Source organism: Ictalurus furcatus, chromosome 10 (genome assembly GCF_023375685.1).
Source record: "Ictalurus furcatus strain D&B chromosome 10, Billie_1.0, whole genome shotgun sequence".
NCBI lineage: Eukaryota > Metazoa > Chordata > Actinopteri > Siluriformes > Ictaluridae > Ictalurus > Ictalurus furcatus.
The window spans coordinates 26,171,008-26,191,894 of NC_071264.1; the positions used below are offsets into that span (position 1 = coordinate 26,171,008).

At 40.2% G+C, this 20,887-nt stretch overlaps 2 protein-coding genes across 7 annotated transcripts in view; both read right to left on the reverse strand.

Moving 5' to 3' along the window:
• The window catches only part of scamp2l (secretory carrier membrane protein 2, like), a 10,031-nt gene extending 6,292 nt beyond the window's left edge, over nucleotides 1-3,739 (reverse strand). Inside the window, exons 1-2 of the mRNA XM_053635043.1 lie at nucleotides 3,575-3,739; nucleotides 3,003-3,080 (exon numbers count right to left, since the gene is read on the reverse strand). Coding sequence (XP_053491018.1) covers nucleotides 3,003-3,080; nucleotides 3,575-3,631 — 135 coding nt within the window. The 5' untranslated portion in view covers nucleotides 3,632-3,739. The remainder of the gene's footprint in view (nucleotides 1-3,002; nucleotides 3,081-3,574) is intronic.
• Nucleotides 3,740-9,367: 5,628 nt separating this feature from the next.
• The window catches only part of myo9aa (myosin IXAa), a 122,683-nt gene continuing 111,163 nt past the window's right edge, over nucleotides 9,368-20,887 (reverse strand). For all 6 annotated transcript variants that reach the window (XM_053634978.1, XM_053634977.1, XM_053634981.1 and 3 more), the window contains 13 exons: nucleotides 20,748-20,864; nucleotides 19,194-19,382; nucleotides 17,964-18,011; nucleotides 17,727-17,838; nucleotides 17,439-17,500; nucleotides 15,588-15,780; nucleotides 15,365-15,493; nucleotides 14,867-14,972; nucleotides 14,619-14,750; nucleotides 14,253-14,376; nucleotides 10,906-11,108; nucleotides 10,683-10,825; nucleotides 9,368-10,057 (listed from right to left, as the gene is read on the reverse strand). In XM_053634978.1, the coding sequence (XP_053490953.1) occupies nucleotides 9,669-10,057; nucleotides 10,683-10,825; nucleotides 10,906-11,108; nucleotides 14,253-14,376; nucleotides 14,619-14,750; nucleotides 14,867-14,972; nucleotides 15,365-15,493; nucleotides 15,588-15,780; nucleotides 17,439-17,500; nucleotides 17,727-17,838; nucleotides 17,964-18,011; nucleotides 19,194-19,382; nucleotides 20,748-20,864 (1,947 nt within the window). In that variant the 3' untranslated portion in view covers nucleotides 9,368-9,668. The remainder of the gene's footprint in view (nucleotides 10,058-10,682; nucleotides 10,826-10,905; nucleotides 11,109-14,252; nucleotides 14,377-14,618; nucleotides 14,751-14,866; nucleotides 14,973-15,364; nucleotides 15,494-15,587; nucleotides 15,781-17,438; nucleotides 17,501-17,726; nucleotides 17,839-17,963; nucleotides 18,012-19,193; nucleotides 19,383-20,747; nucleotides 20,865-20,887) is intronic.

Consider the following 20,887-nt stretch of genomic DNA (forward strand, 5'->3'; position numbering starts at 1 on the left):
AAACTGTTCACTAAAAATATTGCAACAACAAGACCAATTCAATTCTTTTGGCTATACATTGAAGACATTCGGGTTTGAGATCAAAAGACAGATATGAGACGATAGATTAGAATTTCAGCTTTCGTTTCCGCATATTTCCATCTAGATGTGTTAAACAAATAAGAACAAGGACACCTTTTGTTTGAACCCACTCATTTTTTCATGTGATATAGGAGCATGTGACTGATAGGTGTTTCTTACTGCCCAGGAATGCCCTGTCAAATTGACTGTTTAAAGAAATAATAGCTCCGAATGTCTGCTCTTGGTTTGAGTCCTAGGTTTCACCTGTGAAGACTGCATTTGTTGTTAAAAAGGACAAACCCACATTAAGACCAAAGAGCTGTGTATGGGAGAAAATCAAGTCATTTTGAAGCTGGAAAAAAGAGGGAAAATCAAAGTCCTTGCACAAGCATTGGGCATAGCCAATGCAACAACTTGGAATGTCCTGGGGAAAAAAAGCAAGGCATTTCTGTAGAACTGGGAAAAAGAAAAAAAAAAAAGATGTTGAGAAATATCTTAGTGTTCAGGAATAAAATTACCGTTGGACTAATTGAAATATTCAATCATTCTATGTCTTATTAATTATGCTGTTTTATTAGTAGGCTGGCGAGTAACACTCATATTTCATGCGTACGGCTCATAAGTTTCCTTAAACTTAATCAAATATTATCAAGTGTTTTTATTATGCAATTCTTTCAAGAGAATTAATTTGAGTGTGCAGATAAGAATAAGAAACTGGAAGCTGAAAAATCACGGTCTGATTGCATCACAAGATGTAAGAGCCAATCAGCTTCCAGCATGCAAATTACAAACAGTATACAGTACGACGTGTCGCGTATGTCAGAAAAGACAGCCCACTCCCTATTTTCTACAGACTGCAAAGTGCACTTCAGATTTTCAGCATTTAATTGTGAACAGAGGTTTTCCAAGAGAGTAAAAGATGAGGCTGCACCTTTATCCGTGGTCGATGTTTTAATATTTGTTTGTGAAACCGTTACATTAAACACTTTTTTATTTAATATTATGAACAATGTGTGAGTAATAACCCTACATGTTTCTTCATGTCCGCATTTGGCTTCAGTAGCTGCTTTAACATGTTTCAGAAACCTGTCCAGTGTCTGTTGGTGTGAAACTAGGCCTGGTTTCCACTCCTCCTGTATAAAAGCCAGGGTGTGCGTCTCAGATCCTAAGGCGTTTTAGCCAACGTCGGTTCTTTTATTTATTCTAACACACCTTCAGCCATCTGTTTCTCCATGACACAACACACAGTGTGTGAACTGCTTCTCTGAAACTTCTTTATCTCACATTTTAACTGCCATTTTAAATGAATTTTTTTCGCATATTTCCGGTGCTTTATTTAACAGTAACGCTGTAGAATATAGATAATGTACCAGTTATGTGATATTTGCTTGATATGATACCTATATCAAAGAGTTGTAGTAGCCAAGCTGACTCCCTGCATGATTATGGTGCAAAGTGATACAAAATTTCACAGGCGTGAGGCGACACGAAGGATAAGTTACGTTGTGAAATCATACACATGTATGATCTGTGTCTAGGGATGTACTGATCTGATTCAGAATATTAATATCAGGAAAGGTGGACCGGTATTAGATCGGATCCTGCATGAATACACGACACAACTATTTAACCAATTTAAAAGTACGCCACCGTCACCGATGTTTAACAGAGAGTGTGTCAGTGTCCAAAGAGGCATCAGTATCTGTATACTCCGACACCGGCATCACACTGAAAACGGATAGCGGAATCTCTAACTGTGTAAGACAGAGGTTCTTTATTTAAAATATTATATATGGAAGCCCTCACAACAACATTTTAAAAATTGGGCTTATTACAGAAATGTGCACAATATCCATAAAAATTGACAACCGCCTTTAAAAAAAAAATCTAAAGTGTCCACCTATTGGATTCCAGTCTTCTGTATTTATAATACGGGTAATGAGTTCCCTGGTGGACTAGTGGCTAGCCGGCTTAAAACTTGCGGTAGAATCTAAACATGTGGACGGGTGATCCGCTGTGGTGACCCCGAACGTGAGCAGAGGAAAAAATGTATAAATACATAAATAACTAACTCTGATAATGGTGACTTGTGGTTCCATCACTTTTTTTTAAAAAAAAACAAAAAAAAACAAAAAGGATTCCCTGGCTATAATTGGTAAATGGCACACTTATATAGCGCTTTTATCCAAAGCGCTTTACACTGGTTCTCATTCACACACACACGCACACACCAATGGTAGCAGAGCTGCCATGCAAGGCGCTAACTTGCCATCGGGAGCAACTTGGTGTTCAGTGTCTTGCCCAAGGACACTTCAGTACATGGAGTCATGTGGGCCGGGTATCGAACCGCCAACCCCATGATTAATGGACAACCTGCTCTACCACCTGAACCACAGCCGCCCCGCATAATTCAGAGATCCCTAGGCATGAGAAGTTACTTTTTCATGGAATAAAATAAGTCAGTAAATCATATTGAAGAAAATAAAAAAGAAATAAATCACGATTCAGTATCATACTGTTCTGTATCTGATCAGCATGGATATCTACTGTCTATAGTCTAGAAAATTCCATATTAAGACATTCCTTGAGATCTATTAAAAACCTGACCATGTCAATGTAATATGGTTAAAGATTGAATCGTTTTGAACTGAATTGACTTGAGTACCCTAAATTATTATTCTTTTTTTTTTTTTTTTTAACTATTTGCATTGGATGATAATGATCTCATATTATCACATCTAGAACAGATGTGATTGGTCATTATGCTCACCACTAGCATTTATTGGTTGGTTAGAGAACTACGTGCATACTGCAGGACTGTACACAGAGCCGATTTCATCATGATGTACTGAGCAGCTCTAGTAAGAAGTTGTGCATTTAGATGTTCCGGTGCTTTCTGAGTTTAATGTGTGTGTGTGTAATGTGAATTCAGTCAGTCTCACCTGGTTCCTGGCTGAGAAAGGGTTGTACTCCTCTATACCATCTCTCCCTGTGCTAGTCACCTGGGTCACTGAGGGATCCTATCAGACACAAAAACCAAACATTTCACATTACAATACAACAGAAAGTTTAAACACACAAAATGCCTGAGTAGGCTTTGGGTCGTTTATCACAATGTGGCACAAACACCTGAGCTGCATCCTGCATATTTCATTGTGCTGTGGAGCAGTGCCGGAATGGAAAATGAAGCAGAAACAGTATTCATTTCACACACTAAAGCGCTTTACAGGGGTCTACAGTCGAAAAACGAATCACACACCTTACCCTCTGTGTAATGAATCGCTTATTTAAATTTGTTTATTATTATTTTTAACAACAAAAATAACAAAACACTTCCTAGATACGCCCCCAGCGCGCCATTGGGTGAAATTCAGCATACTCGAATTTGATTGGTCGACTGGCTGTCAATCACATCGGGCCGCAACCAACCAACCAACCAAACAGGTTTCACTCGGGAAGAGTTTCACCTTCGTAAATAAATTACAGCCATTTTAAAAACGTTGCGGCTCTTTACCTGGAAAGGATTCACCTCCACAGGATAGGCGAAAGGATTGCTGTCGAAGCCTGACATGTTTTTATTTTTTATTTTTAATATCCTCTTCAGGTACGAACAGGTGCGTGCGTGCGCGCGACCGACCGTGTCGCGTACCCGCCTTCGCGATTCCCTTGGCAACGTGGTGCGCATGCGCGCTGCAGTCTGTGGTGACGGAATCCCACGGCGACGTGACTGTCTCAGGTCCGGTCTCTCAGGTTAGACTAGGGCAGGACAAAAACCTCCTCACCTCACAATTTACTCTCTGAAACCTGCGTCATGATGTTCCCTGTCATATTAAACATCCACTGAAAGGCTGCTAATCATATAATAAGTGTCATTTTGAGTATTTCCCCCAGCTATGGCAGAGGTTTTGAATCAAAACAAACAAAACAAAAAGAATTTGAGAGATATACACTGATCAGCCACAACATTAAAACCCACCTGCCTACTGTAATACTGCGTAGGTCCCCCTTGTGTCCTCAAAACAGCTCTGATCCATCTCAGCATGGATTCCACAGGACCTCTGAAGGTGTGCTGTAGTATCTGGCACCTAGACTTTATCAGCAGATCCTTTAAGTCCTGTAAGTTGCGAGCAGGGGCCTCGTCCATTGATCAGACTTGTTTGTCCAGCAGTCCCACAGATGCTGATCGGATTGAGACCTGGGGAATCTGGAGGCCGAGTCAACACCCTGAACACTTTGTCATGTTCCTCAAACCGTTCCTGAATAATTTTTTTTACAGTGTTTCAGGGTGCATTATCCTGCTGAAAGACGCCACCGACATTAGGCAGTTAACTTCCTCTTACTTAATTCTTTGAGACAGAAATACTTAAACTAGGACCTCGTGCAGCTAGAAGTAAGCTTTCTGATCACATAGTAACTCTGGATGGTCCTTCTGTGTCATCATGTGCAGCAGTAAAAGACCTCTGTGTGATTATTGACTCCAGCCTTTCATTTGACGCTCATGTAGATAATATTACTAGGATAGCCTTTCATCTCAGAAATATTGCTAAGATAAGAAATATAATGTCATTACATGATGCAGAAAAAAACAGTTCATGCTTTCATCACCTCTAGGTTGGATTATTGTAATGACTTACTGTCTGGATGTTCCAGTAGGAGCATAAACAAGCTCCAGGTAGTCCAGAATGCAGCTGCTAGAGTCCATACTAGAACCAGAAATTATGACCACATCACCCCGATCTTATCCACACTGCATTGATTATGAAATACTACTACTGACTTATAAAGCACTGAATGATCTCATGCCACAGTACCTGAGCGAACTCCCTCTCTCTTTCTGTTACACATGATACTCCTGAGATACTAGTGACCGTGACCCCTTTTGCTCTCCGGACCTGCCTGATAACGAATAATGAGTTTTTATTGATCACATGTACACTACAGCACAGTGAAATTATTTTCTTCACATGATCCATCCTGATGTCCTACTTCTGGTTGGAGTTCTCATCACTTGGAAGTCACATGCTGCTGCTGAGGATGGTCCCACATGGTGCAGCCTAAAGATCATTGAGATTACTGATGATGATGGCACTATTTAAAAATCATAAGGTGGCTTTGGACCTCGATTCATTTGAAGTTATGCTGTGACGGCTAGGACTACAGCTTTAGGACTACAATTACCACAGACAGTTCTGTAGTGAAGTCTCCATCAGTGAACAGTGGAGAAGTTCAACAAAACAGACTTCATGTAAAAACTGTAATGAGTTATTCCTGGTTACACAACTGCACTATTTGACCATGTAGTATTAGCACATTTATAGAAGGGGTGTGTTTATTTATAATCACACTATCCGGCGTCACCCTGATGAGGGTGAGTTCCCTTTTGAGTCTGGTTCCTCTCCAGGTTTCTTCCTCATATCGTCTCAGGGAGTTTTTCCTCACCGCCGTCACCTCTGGCTGCTCGTTAAGGATAAACTCATACATCTCAAATCTATATCCTGAAGTTATATATTTTTATTATATAAAAACCGAGTTGAATTGAATTGGGGAATTATGTTGTCATGAAGGGGTGTACAATAAATGTTTAGGTAGGTGGTACGTGTCAAAGTAAAATCCACATGAATGCCAGGACCCAAGGTTTCCCAGTAGAACGTTGCCCAGAGCATCACACTTCCTCCGCAAACTCCACACACACAGGGCCACGGTGGAAATCGAACCCCGACCCTGAAGGTGTGAGGCGAACGTGCTAACCACTAAGCCACCGTGCGCCCCCCTTTCTATCATATGCAGCATTAACTTTTTCAGTAATTTGTGCTACCGTAGCTCTTCTGTGGGATCGGACCAGGCGGGCTAGCCTTCGGTGCCCATGACCCTGTCGCTGGTTCACCGGTTGTCCTTCCTTGGACCACTTTTGGTAACTAACCCCTGCACACCAGGACCACCACACAAGACCTCTGGCCCAGTGGTCTAGCCATAACAATTTGGCACTTGTCGAAATCAATCAGATCCTTATGCTTGGCCATTTTCCTGCTTCCAACATTTTAACTTCAAGACCTGATTGTTCACTTGCTGACTAATAAATATATCCCACCCCAGCTGGCAGCTGCCAGTGATTTTACTGGCTGATCAGTGTTTATATACACAATATAAACCAGAAATCACTTTAATCCCTTTTATAATATCGATGACAATAATAAGAATTTAAAGGTGCAGTAGTTGATTTTTTTTCTTCATAGAAGATATGTAGAACGTGATTTCAAAAAGGGTTACTCTGAGGCCTAAAGTTGATTAAGTCACTGAGGTTTGGAAAACTGGCTTCTGGTCCAGAAAACCTGATTGTGTTTGGATGTGCCTCCTGTCAGTCATCTTATACAACCCCTGGCAAAAATGATGGCATCACCACATGTTCATGGATGTTCACCTGTTTTTGTTTTTGTACTTCGTAACAAATAAACAAATCACATATGACACATAACACATTTTGTTTAATAACTGAGCATACTGGCTTCATGAAACCTCAAACAAGTTAAACGGTTTTAATTAATGGCTTATTTGTTTTCCAGATCCAGTTGAGGAAAAAATGATGGTTTTATTAACTTTGTTGCTCCTCTTTGAGCTTTTATGACAGCCTGAATTCTTTGAGGCATGGACTTCACTGGTCCAACTTTCTCAAATAGTGGTTAGAGGGAGCCTCGTCCTGGACCAATTAAGAAAAAAAATAAATAAAATTCTTTCCACCATTTATTTTCAATCTGATTGAGGACCAGACTGTTTGCTGGCCATGTCAAGCTTCAAAACTTTTTGCTCTGTGGCAAGATGCATTATCGTCCTGAAAAATGACCATCACCACCAAACCGATTTTGTAACGACTGAACGAGAAGAGAGTCCAAAATTTCAGCGTATACCTGTGCATTGACTGTTGAGGTCTCTCCTGGTCCTTCACCCGACATGCAACCCCATATCATAAATGAGTGGGGAAATTCGATTTTGTTCAGTTCTGTTTAGATGTTGGTGCTGGTTTCCTTGGCTTTTCTATACGTAAATCCCATTTCATTCTTACACTTCTTACAGTTCTGTCACAAACACTGATTCCGGTTTCATTTTTCTATTTAAAGCATAGCGCGTGTGTTTTCCATCCTGATGTTTGCCGTCTTTTGGTCGACCCGTACGTTGTCCTTTTATAACCTTCCCATTTTGTTTATACTTGCACCAAATTTTAGACACAGCTGACTGGGAACACCACACCGTGTTAGATTTCCTTCCTGAAGAAGTTTTATAAACCTTTCCATTGTTTCAATAGACAACTCTCTTGTTGGGGCCATGTTTCCTTTCAAAAAGTCCAAGGTTAAGGTCTGTAAGCACTCTTTTATTTAACTGCAGACTAATTAGCATTTTTAGACTTGTATTTGTGCTGGTATTTGTCTTAGAAATGGAAGGGGATTCCATCATTTTTTTCCTCTACTTGACCTGGGGGGAGAAAAAAAATGCCATTAATAAAAATAATTTCATTTAACTTGTTTGAGGTACGTTTCACGAAGCTGGAATGTTCAGCTATGAAACAAAAATCGTTTTGCGTAATAACTGATTTGTTTATTTGCTACGAAGTAAAAAATCCGAAGGTTGAGCATCCTGTAAGTGTGGTGATTCTATCATTTTTGCCAGGGGTTGTAAATACTCTACTGTTCACTGTAGATCCTGGGGGGGAGGAGCTTCATGAACACTGGCAGGAATGGGCTCAAGGAGTTAAAATAATAATGCCGATAATAATAATAATAATAATAATAATAATAATTCAGATGTCAAACTCACCTAACCATTAGAGTTAAATTATTCTACATACATATTCTGCATAAATTCTACATTATCTTATTTAAGTACATTGTAACTATCTAACACTACTACTAATAATAAATAAAATGTTAAATAATTTTTAAAAGGACTGAATAATAAATTCATGATGACCATAAAAAAGTGCACCTCTCATACCTTTTACAGCTTTCATTTTAATGAGCTGGGGACAAGTCTCTTACAAACACCGACATCATTTTACTGGTGCAGTAAGAAACAGATCTTTAAATGCACTTTATACACACACGCACTCGCACACATGCACGCACGCACGCGTGCGCACACACACACGGGCCTTTTGCCTGAATACCACAACGTTAAATACCAAACTGTGAAAAATGTTCCGGTGGGTGAGGGGAAAAAAAACAAGCACAATGAGGAGATGTTTCTCTGCCAGTGGGGTTTAGCAGACAACATCTTAGATTGCATGGACTTCCTTCCATCGAGTTGTATCATGTTTATAATACGATAGTTACACGGTAACAGATTGTAATCAGAATTTTACAGCTGAAATTTGATAGACAGCAGATTCTTCGAGGACAATACTGCAAATATTTAATCTAAAAAAACAAACAAAAAAAAAACCTGCAACATTAAACGGTAGAGAATGGTGTGTATCGCATACTAGGGCAAGCATAAGTTTGTCTTCACGTAGGGGACTAAACGGTGTGGGCTAACGAGAGAGAACAGCGTGTGTGTGAGTACTGGCCGGCTTCGATAAACGCTGCACAGGCAACTTCAGACACGTGATCAGAGATCTGAGCAGAAGTCACGTTCTGTCTGTTTTTGGCATGTACTAAACGCTTTAGTCAACAATCAGATGACGCGGATGTAAAAAAAGTAAAATGGTAGGATAACAGAAGGGATGGATGGCTGTTCAGTTACTGATACAGTGATTTTTTTTTTTTTTTTAAAAACAGTCTTCATTCAGCTGGGATCCTCTGGCATTGCAACACCAGCTGACTTGGTCCCTTCGTAGCAGAGATTCCCGTCCAATCAAAAATAAAAGCAGCAAAAAACTTCAAAAAGTGGTTTTCACATAATTATACACTCCCTCACACTCCCTCACACTCCCTCACACTCCCTCACACTCCCTCACACTCCGCCGTTTCACGTCACTTTCCAAAGTGTTCAGAACAGGCAAAAAGATAGATAAATATAAGAATTTAACAACCCAGAAAATCACTGGTGTTCCAGCTTTGTACATTTTATGTCACATAATATATTTATAGAGAGATTTTTATATTATATATATATATATATATATATATATATATATATATATATATATATATATATATATATATATATATATATGTAGTTAAAATTTATTAAATAGGTCGGGGAGTGAAATACATACACATAATTATAGAGCAGAGCACGCTGCTTAACATGGTTATAAAGTGTAAACTTCAAAAGCAGCCAATGGTTTAGCTTGGGTTCATGGAGTCTGCACTATGAATGGCCTTGTCTCCTGGCTGAGGAAAGCCGCCTGCAGCCGAGCGATCAACTGTTGTTGTTTTTTTTTTTTTCCCGATCACGTTATCTTTCCCTGTCATCTTTCTGACTATGCTCATATCTAATCTGCGACTCAAAAACAGAAAAGATCAGTCTGGGATCTGACCCTTTTTTCCAGCAGAGTTTCTCCAATGCACTTCTTCTGCCTCTTTATGTCTATGGCACTTAGGGAGCGTTCTGCTGGTGCAGAGGACGTAGCCGGGGGAGCTGAAGAACGAGCTAACGAGGGAAGACGAGCAGCTACTTCACACCATGAACTCGTTGGCGCCATATAACACTAGCTGTTGTGCCTGAAGGTCCGGATCTCTGTTGTGCCCCTGGTCTTCTGGGGGTCTCTGGGGAGAGTACTTGGTGTCACGTAGCTTGCTTTTCTCAGGGCTGAAAGTGCCTCGGCTGCTGAAGATGGGCCTCTCGTCGCTGTCCTGCTCGGCTGCGTTCTGGCTGGACGGAGGCAATTTGGATCGGGGCCGGAAGCGGCGGGACGGAGGTAGAGGCTGCGGGTTGGACGAGGAGATGGAGGACACGGTGGAGCTGGAGTCCACGGAGTCAAGGGAGTCAGGTTGTCTCCGTAGTGTCCGCCTGCTTTTCCCCTGGGGTTTCTTTGGACGGGTGGCAGCTAACGTGGGGCCTTTTTCTGAAGGGCAGAGGAGCATAATGTGGTCAAGGATACATTTAAAACAAAAAAAACAAACAAAAACAAACCACAACCAATCACACTTGAGCTGTTTGTGTGTGTGTATGTATGTTCATTACTTAGGATATAAGGTAATGGTATTATAGAACTTCCATACTGCACTATATGAACTATAATTGAATACACTTTACTTACATACGGTTTTATTTAGACAGACAAATTTTAGTCATACACACAAAAGAAAATGTTTTTCTCACACACACACACACACACAGAACTGTGCAAAAGTTTTAGGCACATGCAGGGAAATGCAGTAGAGCAAAGATGCCTTCAAAATAATGAAATTAAATGTTTCTACATTACAAAAAAAAAACAAAGAGCATTAAACAATAATAAATGAAACAAAGTCAGTATTTGGTGTGACAGAAGAAAAAAAAAAATCTATAACAAAGTTTGTACTAAAAAAAATAGGGTGCCTACAGTACTGTGTACATACATCTTAATATTTTAATTACACACGAGATATTATATATATGTGATATAAACTGTACAAAGCTATATTCATTATTCATCTTTGAATAATATTTGAACAATTTATTTCCAACAGTCCTAAATAACAACGTACCTGAGAAATCAGAGATGGTGCCTTCAGAGTCGATGTTCAGGTTCTCGGAGCTGTCGGCAGTCCCTATAGATGCCTCAGACTCCAAGGTCTCGTCGTCAGACGCTCGAGGCTCCAGGGACAGCATCTCGTACGTCAGCTCCTCTCTACAGAGAGAGAAACGTTTCAGATTTACAAATATACCACTTTACCATTCATCATATCCTCCACTTGACTGCGCACTCACTTCTCTTTCTGCAGGTTCTCCAGCTCTTCGGTCAGCACTCTTTCTTCTTGCTGCATGGCGACGTGCTGCTGCTCCGTCACCTCGGCGTCTCGGATGGTGTCCTCGTCTCCGCTCTCCTCTGTAATCTCGGGGGCAGAGGGAGAGTGAGGACTCACCGGAGGAGATGGTGAGTGATAGCTGAGCTTACGTGGTCGTCCCTTACCCTGATGAGCACAAAACACACTCGTGTCGGTCGTCTAGTAGGTATTCGGTCACAGGAGTCATTTTAAATGTCTAGTAGCAGTAAGTGTAAGTCACTGAAATTGTGGTTTCAGATTGTTACTGTAATTCTATGAGGAATAGAAGTGCATGATGAATGAATTACAGAGGAGATTAATGGGAATAGAGAAGTGAAAAATAAAGGGAATTAATACAATTCTCCTCTTACCCCAAATGTAGTCGACCGCCCAAGCGCTACAAATCTAACAAGTTTCAAATCATGGAAATCTCTCTCACCTCAAAATTCATAAATCTTTATATTCTAGCTCACAAATACAATTTAAAACCCTTCACTTGGTCAAATTGGGACATTTTCTAATAACTCAGAAAACGACATACATTCTGAAATGTTTCTCTTTTGCAGATATCTTAACCACAACTAAAGTCGTAGTTTTACTTTTTTAAGCCTGGTTAGCACTAATCTTGAAAAGGGAAATTACATTTGAAGCAAGCAAAGAAGCATCATGGACATTTTGAGCGCTAACACCCGATTACATATGGAATTGATTAGGCTCATGTCTGTTTCGATACCCAACAAACTGATCAGAGAGTGATCTTCATATAGCTAGTGACGTTTTAGAAATCTTTAGGCAGACTGACTGTTTTTACCACTGCATTTGTTAAACTGGCTCCTTACCCAACATGATCTTTGCAGAAAAGCTAGACAAGAGAAAAGGACAATAAAAACGTTTTCACACTGTTTCTGGTGTAACGTACTGATGTTTTTTTTGTTGTTGTTGTTAAAGTATAGCTATGAAAGTATGTTATAGGCAGAAAACAGTACTTTTCATAATCCATCACAAACTTCAAAGGTGTTTGTTCATGTTCACACCGAGTTCACACGTTGTCCTATACCACATCATAAAAGAACACATTTTATATGAACATATATTTAACTTTCATTACTTGTTAGCTATATTAGTCAACTAGCTCCAGGAAACTAAAAAAAACAACAAAACTAAACTAAAATGTCCGACACCAAACACATTCTGGCCAAGGTATATACAGCTCTGGAAAAAATTAAGAGACCAGTGCACATTTTTCTTAAATCAGCATCTCTGGCAGCCATTCCAGTGTCTGTTCAATTCCAACACAAGCACACCTCATTCTACTGAACGAGGTACAGATTAGGTGATCACCTGAACCATAATCTTATTTAACGAGGAAAAGTATAAAAACCACGGCTGTGGTCATCATTATCGTCTTGCAACAGGACCAGCTGGATGGCAAAGACAGCGCTAGTAGTACCTCAAAAGTAACTGGAATCAAAAATTTACTATTGATTATGCCAAAAGAGTTGAAAAGGAAACATTTTGAGTGAGTAAAAGAAGGGTTCAAATCTGGCTTTACTGGCAGAGGGATACAGTGAGCGCCAGGTTGCTTCCATCCTTAAAATGTCAAAGACGGCGGTTTATAAGAACAAGGTCAAGCAGCAGACATTAGGGACAACAAGGCTACAGACCGGGAGAGGGCGAAAACGACCCTCCACTGACCGGGGGGACTGCCAACTCGATCGATTGTCACTCACCAACCGTAGCATGACATCAAGTGACCTACAAAAAGAATTGCAAACGGCAGCTGGGGTGAAGTGGACCGTAGAGGACTGGAGTAAGGTCATCTTCTCTGAGCAGTCCAATTTTCAGCTTTGCCCAACAACTGGCCGTTTAATGGTTAGACGGAGACCTGGAGAGGCCTACAAGCCACAGTGTCTCGCACCCACTGTGACATTTGGTGGAGGATCGGTGATGATCTGCGGGTGCTTCAGTAAGGCCGGAATCAGGCGGATTCGTCTTTGTGAAGGACGCACGAATCAAGCCACGTAGAAGGTTGTCCTGAGGAAAACTTGCTTCCTTCTGCTCTGATAAATGTTCCCCAACTCTGAGGACTGGTCTCTCCAGCAGGACAAAGCTCCATGCCACACAGCCAGGTCAATCAAGGTATGGCTGGAGGAACACCAGATCAAGACCCTGTCATGGCCAGCCCAATCCCCAGACCTGAACCCCATTGAAAACCTCCGGAATGCGATCAAGAGGAAGACGGATGGTCACAAGACATCAAACAAACCCGAGCTGCTTGACGTGTTGCGCCAGGAGTGGCATAAATTCACGTGAAGAGCATGCCAAGACGCTGTGACTGAAAATCAGGGTTATTCCACCAAATACTGATTTCTGAATCTTCACAAGTTAAAACATTTAGTATTGTGTTCTTTAAAAATTCATATGAACTTATTATCTTTGAAATTATTCGAGCTCTGACAACATTGCGTCTTTTTTTTTTTTTGGACATTTTCTGCAAATAAATGCTCTAAATGACAATATTTTTATTTGGAATTTGGGAGAAATGTCGTCAGTAGTTTATAGAATAAAACAAAAAGGCTCATTTTACCCAAACACATTCCTATAAACAGTAAAAACCAGAGAAAATCATTTTGAAGTGATCTCTTAATTTTTCCCCCGAGCTTTATATTTTACTTTAAAAAAAAAAAAGAAAAACAAAAAAAGATGTTCCACTAAAAGCACTCACTACTCACTAGCTACTACAGCACACAAACACAAAGATGCACACATTATAGGTTACCTTTCTTGCTGCTGTGGACTGCATGTTGTCAAATTTAAAACAAAAAGAAAAAACACAGTGTAAAACATTAGCTAATAAAATAAAGTTAATGAGGTACTCAACAGGACACAGAACAATAAGATGAAACACGCCTAGCGACCTTGAAAGCGAAAACATTGCCGCTATGTGACCGTGTATAAAGTGCCAGTGGAAGTGAGCTGACCGAGTGGGACACGGATACACTGGAATGGTGTGGTGATGGTGACAGAGACCACACAGTGCTGGAACTTGACCAATGAGGAGTGCTACAGAATGGCTAGAGTGAGGCACACAGAGTGAGTACGTACCGCTGCTGCACTGCGGGTTATGCTCACAAACCTAACTGCGATTACTACAGGCTTCTGGATTCGAGAGCAGAGGGTATATGAGAGAAAGGGGTTAGAGGGATACGACAGATCAAATTCAGTGTAGATGTGTGTTGGGAGTGTTGGGTCACATGATACCACCTGCTCCGTGCCATCTGTTTTACTCACCATGGACCTGCGAATGAACGTCAGCCGGCTCTTCGCTTTACTCTCAGCGAACTCCAATGTGCTGATGTCCTTTAACCGGGCTCTGTACTTGTTCATCTGCTCACAAATGATCAGTTCTACACATCTGTACAACACACACAGACACACACACACACGCTCAATAACGACATTCAGAGTATGTTTCACCGAGACCGACGTCAATAATGACACAAGCAAAATATCTGAAAAGTAGATCAGAGTTTACCGTACACATTAACAGTTCTTTCAGAAATATGCAGATGGAAAAAATGAGTAGTGAAACCGTGACAATGTCCAGCAAGCAAATCAGCTAGTGCTAACGAAAGCCAATAGAACGTCGTAACGTACGCTGTGGTTTTGCTGATGTCCTGAACACTCTGCAGGGGGTCGATGGTGTCGGGGCAGCGCAAGATACAAGGAGCAAAGACGATGGCCAGCGCGTTGGCGGACATCCGATTGGTCTCTTCTTGCAGAACAATCCTGTTAAAGATACATGTTCGTACATGGATTTTCATAAACTGTACACGTTCGTGCAACAGATATTAGTCAACTGCCGTGACGATGATACACAAGAACAGGATTAAGGAGTCTCTCACCTGACCAAGTGGAAGATAAGCCTTTCCAGAGTGTTCAGGTGAGTTCTGCTGAGCTGATCGATCACAGAGTACACCCCTCGTACCACCTCCTTTCTGTCTTGAAGGCCTGTGCAAAAGGTACAAACGTTCATTCTTCTGTTGCCCACTCGAACTGTGTGGGTTATTTAAAAAAAAATACTTTTTTTTTTTTTTGTTCAGAAACACTGAGCCTCCTGCTTGTGTAATTATTTCTGTTTTTACCAGTTTGCCAAATTTTTCTTTTTGGATAAACTTAATAGTCAGAATTAAAAACCCCATAGCAGCCTTTTTTTTTTTTTACTGGGTTCCAAGGCATTCTAGTCCTAATGCAGACCTGGTATTATTGAAATCCAGACCCTTCTGCAGTATAATTCATCTTGTTTTAATAATACATCATTTAATTTAACCTTAACATGGGTTTTATTCTAACTCTACTAAAAGAACAGATTTGCTTAATGCTAAGCCCGACTAATCACTCACCCATGGCTCTTAGGAATTCCTCATACAGTTCAAAGGTCATAAGGGGATTGGGCAAATCGCGCAGCCACTGCTTGAAAACGCTGGCGATGACATGGATGTTGTAGTCGTCCAAGTTTGTACTGCTCACATCTGTACGACAGCGATGAACAGACAAACCAGACCAGGGTATTGATTAGAAATGACTGTGATGACTGAGATTGGTTCTCTTGTTTAAGTACCTTACCTGTGTCCAGACCCTGTTTCAGTTCCTTGATTTTATTGGTGGAGCCAGATTTCCTGTAGATGCCTTCTGTGTAGAGGCCGTGCATCTCGATATAGTTGATGAGTTTCTCGACCACCAGAGGTACAGAGCGGTCGTCGTGGGTCAAACGGGAGACGTCCACACCAAACTGCCTTGATGACAGCTCAGGATCATACTAACCATAAATACATGCACACGCACACACACGCGCGCACACACACACACACACACACACACACACAGCATTCAACAATTAAACCAAACAGTACAGAAAAATCCACCCTGAACAACCTGGATAATAATCTTTTTAAAGGAACAACCATGTGAGATTTATTTTCTATTAGAAGTTGATTGATAGTGGATTTTACCGATACCCATAACTGATCAATCAACCGATAGTAAAGCATTCACAAGCTTCCGTTTTCTCCTCCCCATCCTCTGTGTGTGTTTGCTTCCAAGGTGCCTTTTAACGCTTTTAAGGAAAAGGTGCAGAGCTGAGCATTTTGGGCGGAGCTTATTTCTGGGCCAGAAAATGCAAATAGGCTGTAAATATCTGTTCTAGCAATATTGCGAATCACAATTATTCCAAAGTGTGTTTAAGATTATACGACTGTTATATGTCTAAAAACATGTCATTTAAACCTAAATTGCATAAGGGTTCAAATATGATTGTATTATTATAGGTCTAAAACATTATAAACATCATGAATGGTGTAAAAAAGGGAAGAAACAAACAAACAAACAAATAAATACAGTAACACCTCATCGTCATTTTAAAGGTCACTAAGGCCTAAAAGAAGCCCTCATTCAGTCCAAAAACTGATTTCAATTCACTCAGAAATTAGAGGTCGGCCAATAGTGGATTTTACCGATACTGGTAATTAAGTCGGGCGGTACCTACCTGCTGATAACCGATTAATCAAACGATAGTTTTTAAAAACTGATACTGAATGAAAACACCCAAAGTAAAATATTAAACGGTACTGATTGTACCGTGAAAATGTACTGTATTTTTTTAAATGAAATACATATATGAATATTAATATATATGAACTATTTATAAATATTAAAGTAAATAAAACATACATCCAAACGGAACCAAAAAGTAATCTTCAAATAACAAATAAAAAACAGACATCCAAAATGAAAAAAAAAAAACCCCAAAACTTCAAACAACAACAAAATTGGCCAGTGATGGATTTTATTTTGCCTCTAGAGGCCGCTCTCGTACTGCATAATGACATCGGACCCTTCGCTGTCACTCCCGCAACGGACGAAACTGGGGAAAACTATTGGTGCGGATTTTTGCGGATAACCCATAGTTCCGGTGCGGATTAATCGGCAAAACTGACCGTTCAGTTTCTATTTTGTAATGACATGTTGGTCTATTTTCACTTTGGCTAATGGTTTCCTACATTACCCACAATGCTGTTCGACTACCTCCTGATAGCGATCTCTACCTAAACAGAACGGTGGAGAGCTGCTTTAGTCCTTTAGTCTGATATCAGCTTCCTCGCCTCCCCAACTGTACAGATCAGCTTCCAAAGGTTCAAATTGCAAGCTAATACCGCCAATCACCACATCACCACATCATCACACTCGTCATCATCCTGTAGATCTTTAACTCCTGAGCCGAGTCTCGGTCATAAACTTGGCGCAACCGTATCATGCAGCTATTGCCCTCTTCGAATACAACTGTTGCTGTGTCCGGTAATTTTATACTTTATTTTATACGCATGCAATGTGTTTCAGGGTGGAGTTTGTGACAAAACCATGTCTAAGACACTCCGAGTAACAAATCAAAATTCACAGGGACATGTGATAATTCCTTACCTTCTTGCTGCACTTGCTGATGGTCTTCAGACAGCACTTTCTGTGGCAAGCGTATCGGCACACTACACACGAAACACACGTATTTCACCGAAAATCGAGTCTCACAGAAAGGTCAGACAGTGTAGAAAGCAGCTCTTAAGCTGAAGCCAGTGTTACTGTACATGCACTAACACACATCCTGCCTGAAAAAGCCAGACTACTCAGAAACAGGACAGAAAGGCCTTACGGAAGACATGAGCCTGGCAATTTTAATGAGGAGTCTCAAACGGGCAGAGGACACAAACTCACGTTTGCAGACACATGCTCTGTCCATCATCCAGATGAGGGAGGAGCAGAACTCGCAGTAAGTAGGGATGCTGTACTGAGTGGACTTGAAGATGTGGCCATTGTGCTCCTCTACCTGTTTTTTTTTTTTTTTTTTTAAAGAAAGAAATAAGAAGTGAGCAAAAAAAAAAAAGAAAACAAAACATAAAAACTAATCGTTTAGTGAGAAGCCAATAATGTACAGGCTGTGATCATCCTCACAATGTCAGTGTCCTTTTTCCTCCTCTTCTTTCGATCTGGCTTGATGACCTGGAATATTGAATCAATTCAAAATCTTTTCGTTATAGCATTTAATTATAAATAACAATTTGATTGCAACAACTAATAAAGAAAAACAGATCAAATTCGTTGATAATAATACGACGCTATTCGGATCGATTAGTTTAAAGAAGGTTAAAGTATTTATTGTTGATAAGATATGCTATACATCATTTAAATGTCTTAAAGGGATAGTTCACCCAAAAATGAAAGTTCTCGTTCACGAGAGAACCACAACGCACACGTGTTGTGTTGTGTCGACGTGAGAGCGGACAAAACACGTGGGCATTGTGGTTCTCTCGTGAACGAGAACTTTCATTTTTGGGTGAACTATGGAGATGTTTGCGTTGCGGTTCTCTCGTGAACGCGTGTCCGAGACCTATACGGAAGTGAAGATATTTTGTGAATACAAACTTCATTTTAGTTTTTTCATGTGCTTTTACGATGCCTTTTGTACTTTTTTTGGAGCGTGAAAGTTTTGGTTACTTGGACTGTAAATGGAGGGAGGCAGAGATCTCCCAGGTTTCATTAAAAATGTCTTGGTTTGTGTTCCGGAGATGAACGTCTTATGGGTTTGGAACGACGTGATGGAAATTGATGACAGAATTTTCATTTCTTGGTGAACTGATGCATTAACATACACAATATACTGTACACTATACGGACAGTCGTCTGTGGACCATCGCACCCTTGCTGAACCTGACCATCACACTCTTGTTGAAAATCCCATTCCAGAATTAGTCCCCCTTTGCTGTTACAATATCCTTCACTTTTCTGGGAAGGATTTCCACTAGACTTTGGGGTGTGGCTGTGGGGATGTGTTCATTCAACCACAAGAGCGTTAGTGAGGCCACGCCCTGATGTTGGGATGTTGAGGTCAACAGTTTCGGAAAGGCCCACATATGGGTGTGATGGTCAGGTGTCCAAACTTTTGGCCACATAGTATATATTTTGATATAGTACATGTTGTGTGTCTCTATCCTGCATATGCTTTAGATCCTGGGAGTTGGTCCCAAAATGAGTCCCTGATTCCAGACATTGAAAAGAGTCAACCCCATAGAGTCGATTCCACGTGCTGTGATTCGGTCAGCGACGCAGCCGGCACATACGGATACAAAATTGAGATTTTGAATTTGACCAGTCAGAAGTGAACAAGTTTTGTAGTAGTGTTACCTTGTTCATGCTGCTGTCCAGTGGCTTGTACTCGGTCATGAACTCATCTAAGAACACTTTGAAGGTGTTCACCCAAACCCGAACAGGCGATTCGCTCCAGTCTCTCTGCTCCTGACGCATGGTCTTCTCCAGGATCTGCTCAAACAGTGCGTGCAGGTCTTTATAGCGGATACTCTTCCCATCATCCATCTGTCCAAAACAATGAAGAGATCAGGCACAGAAGCCAAGACTCGCGTAAAAGATTTACACTACTGGTCAAAAGTTTTGAAACATTTTTATGTTTTCCTCACATTTTATAATAATAATAATAATAAAGTCATTAAAACTCTGGAGTAACACAAATGGAACGATGGGAATTATGTCGTGATAAAAAAAAATTAAAAATAAATCTAAATAATTTAGTATTTTATCATCTTCAGAGTAGACGCCCTTTTTGCCTAGAATTTCCAGAAATGAATTCTTGGCATTTTCTCAACCGATTTCTTGAGGAATTTCCCTGAGATACTTTTTAAACAGTATTAAAGGAGTTCACACCGACGTTGGACTCTTATTGGCTGCTTTGCGGAATATTTCGCTCCAAGTCATCCATTTAAAACAATATTTTTTTGTAAATAAAATATTAGTTTTCTAATGAAAGAAACGAATATGTCGGCACGATTATATTTTTGTCTACGACGCCGATTTCACACATTTAATCACACACCTTCAGATCAAAAGCTTTTTAAGATCATGAGAAACGTTTCAGCCGAGTGTCCACAAACTTTTGACCGGTAGTGTATACTGGTTAGTTAGATAAGGAAACTCTAGAATTATTAGCAGACTTTGAAAGAATGGGCAAAAAATTATTTTATTAAATAAACCTTGCACACAATTATTTATATTTTCCGGTCTCGAAAATTGGAGACTTCTCATTCATTCCAAGTCATTTCTCTCAAAAAGCTACAGTAGTGACCATGACTATTTTACATCAGCCTGGGAAAGTATTACAAGACAACCTTACAGTGTGTTTACAAAACTCTACAATGAAGTGCAGAATGTGTGTACCTTAAGGAAACAAAAAAGAAAAATAAATACAAGATATTTAGTGTGTTGAGTTTTACAGATGTTCCATCATTACAAGAAACGAAAATGGACAAATAGTGAAAATTGAGAAAGTCAAAACGTTATCTGATTGCACCCCCCCCCCCTTTTTTTTTGTAGATAAATTGTAATATGAAGATCAATGGGAGATGCAAATGTGCATTACCTGACTGATTTAACATCATCAAACCTACCATTTGAAATGTTAATATAATTGTCAGTTATTACGAAAGGTTTATGCACAATGTCCTTAAATGTTTTGGACAATCTGTAACCTTTCTGTTACACTGTTTATATAATCAGTTCTGCCTGGATTTATGGAAACAGACATACGCAAGTTCTTTGCGCTGCAATGTGACAGCTGTATCATTGTGTAACTGAGTAAGAAGAGAAAAGTGGCACAAATGTGACAGCTCTTACGTAAACACAGCAAGACTCACGGTTTAACAGAGAGAGGTTTAACAAGTTACTCACGGCCAAAGCGGTGGAATAGGAGTTGAAAATGTTAATGCGGAATTCCTTCAGCGCTTTTTTAAACACGACATCCACCATCGTGTCTTTCTTACTGTCCTCGGTATCTAGATCGCCGATCTGTGAAACGTTAGGTACATTAG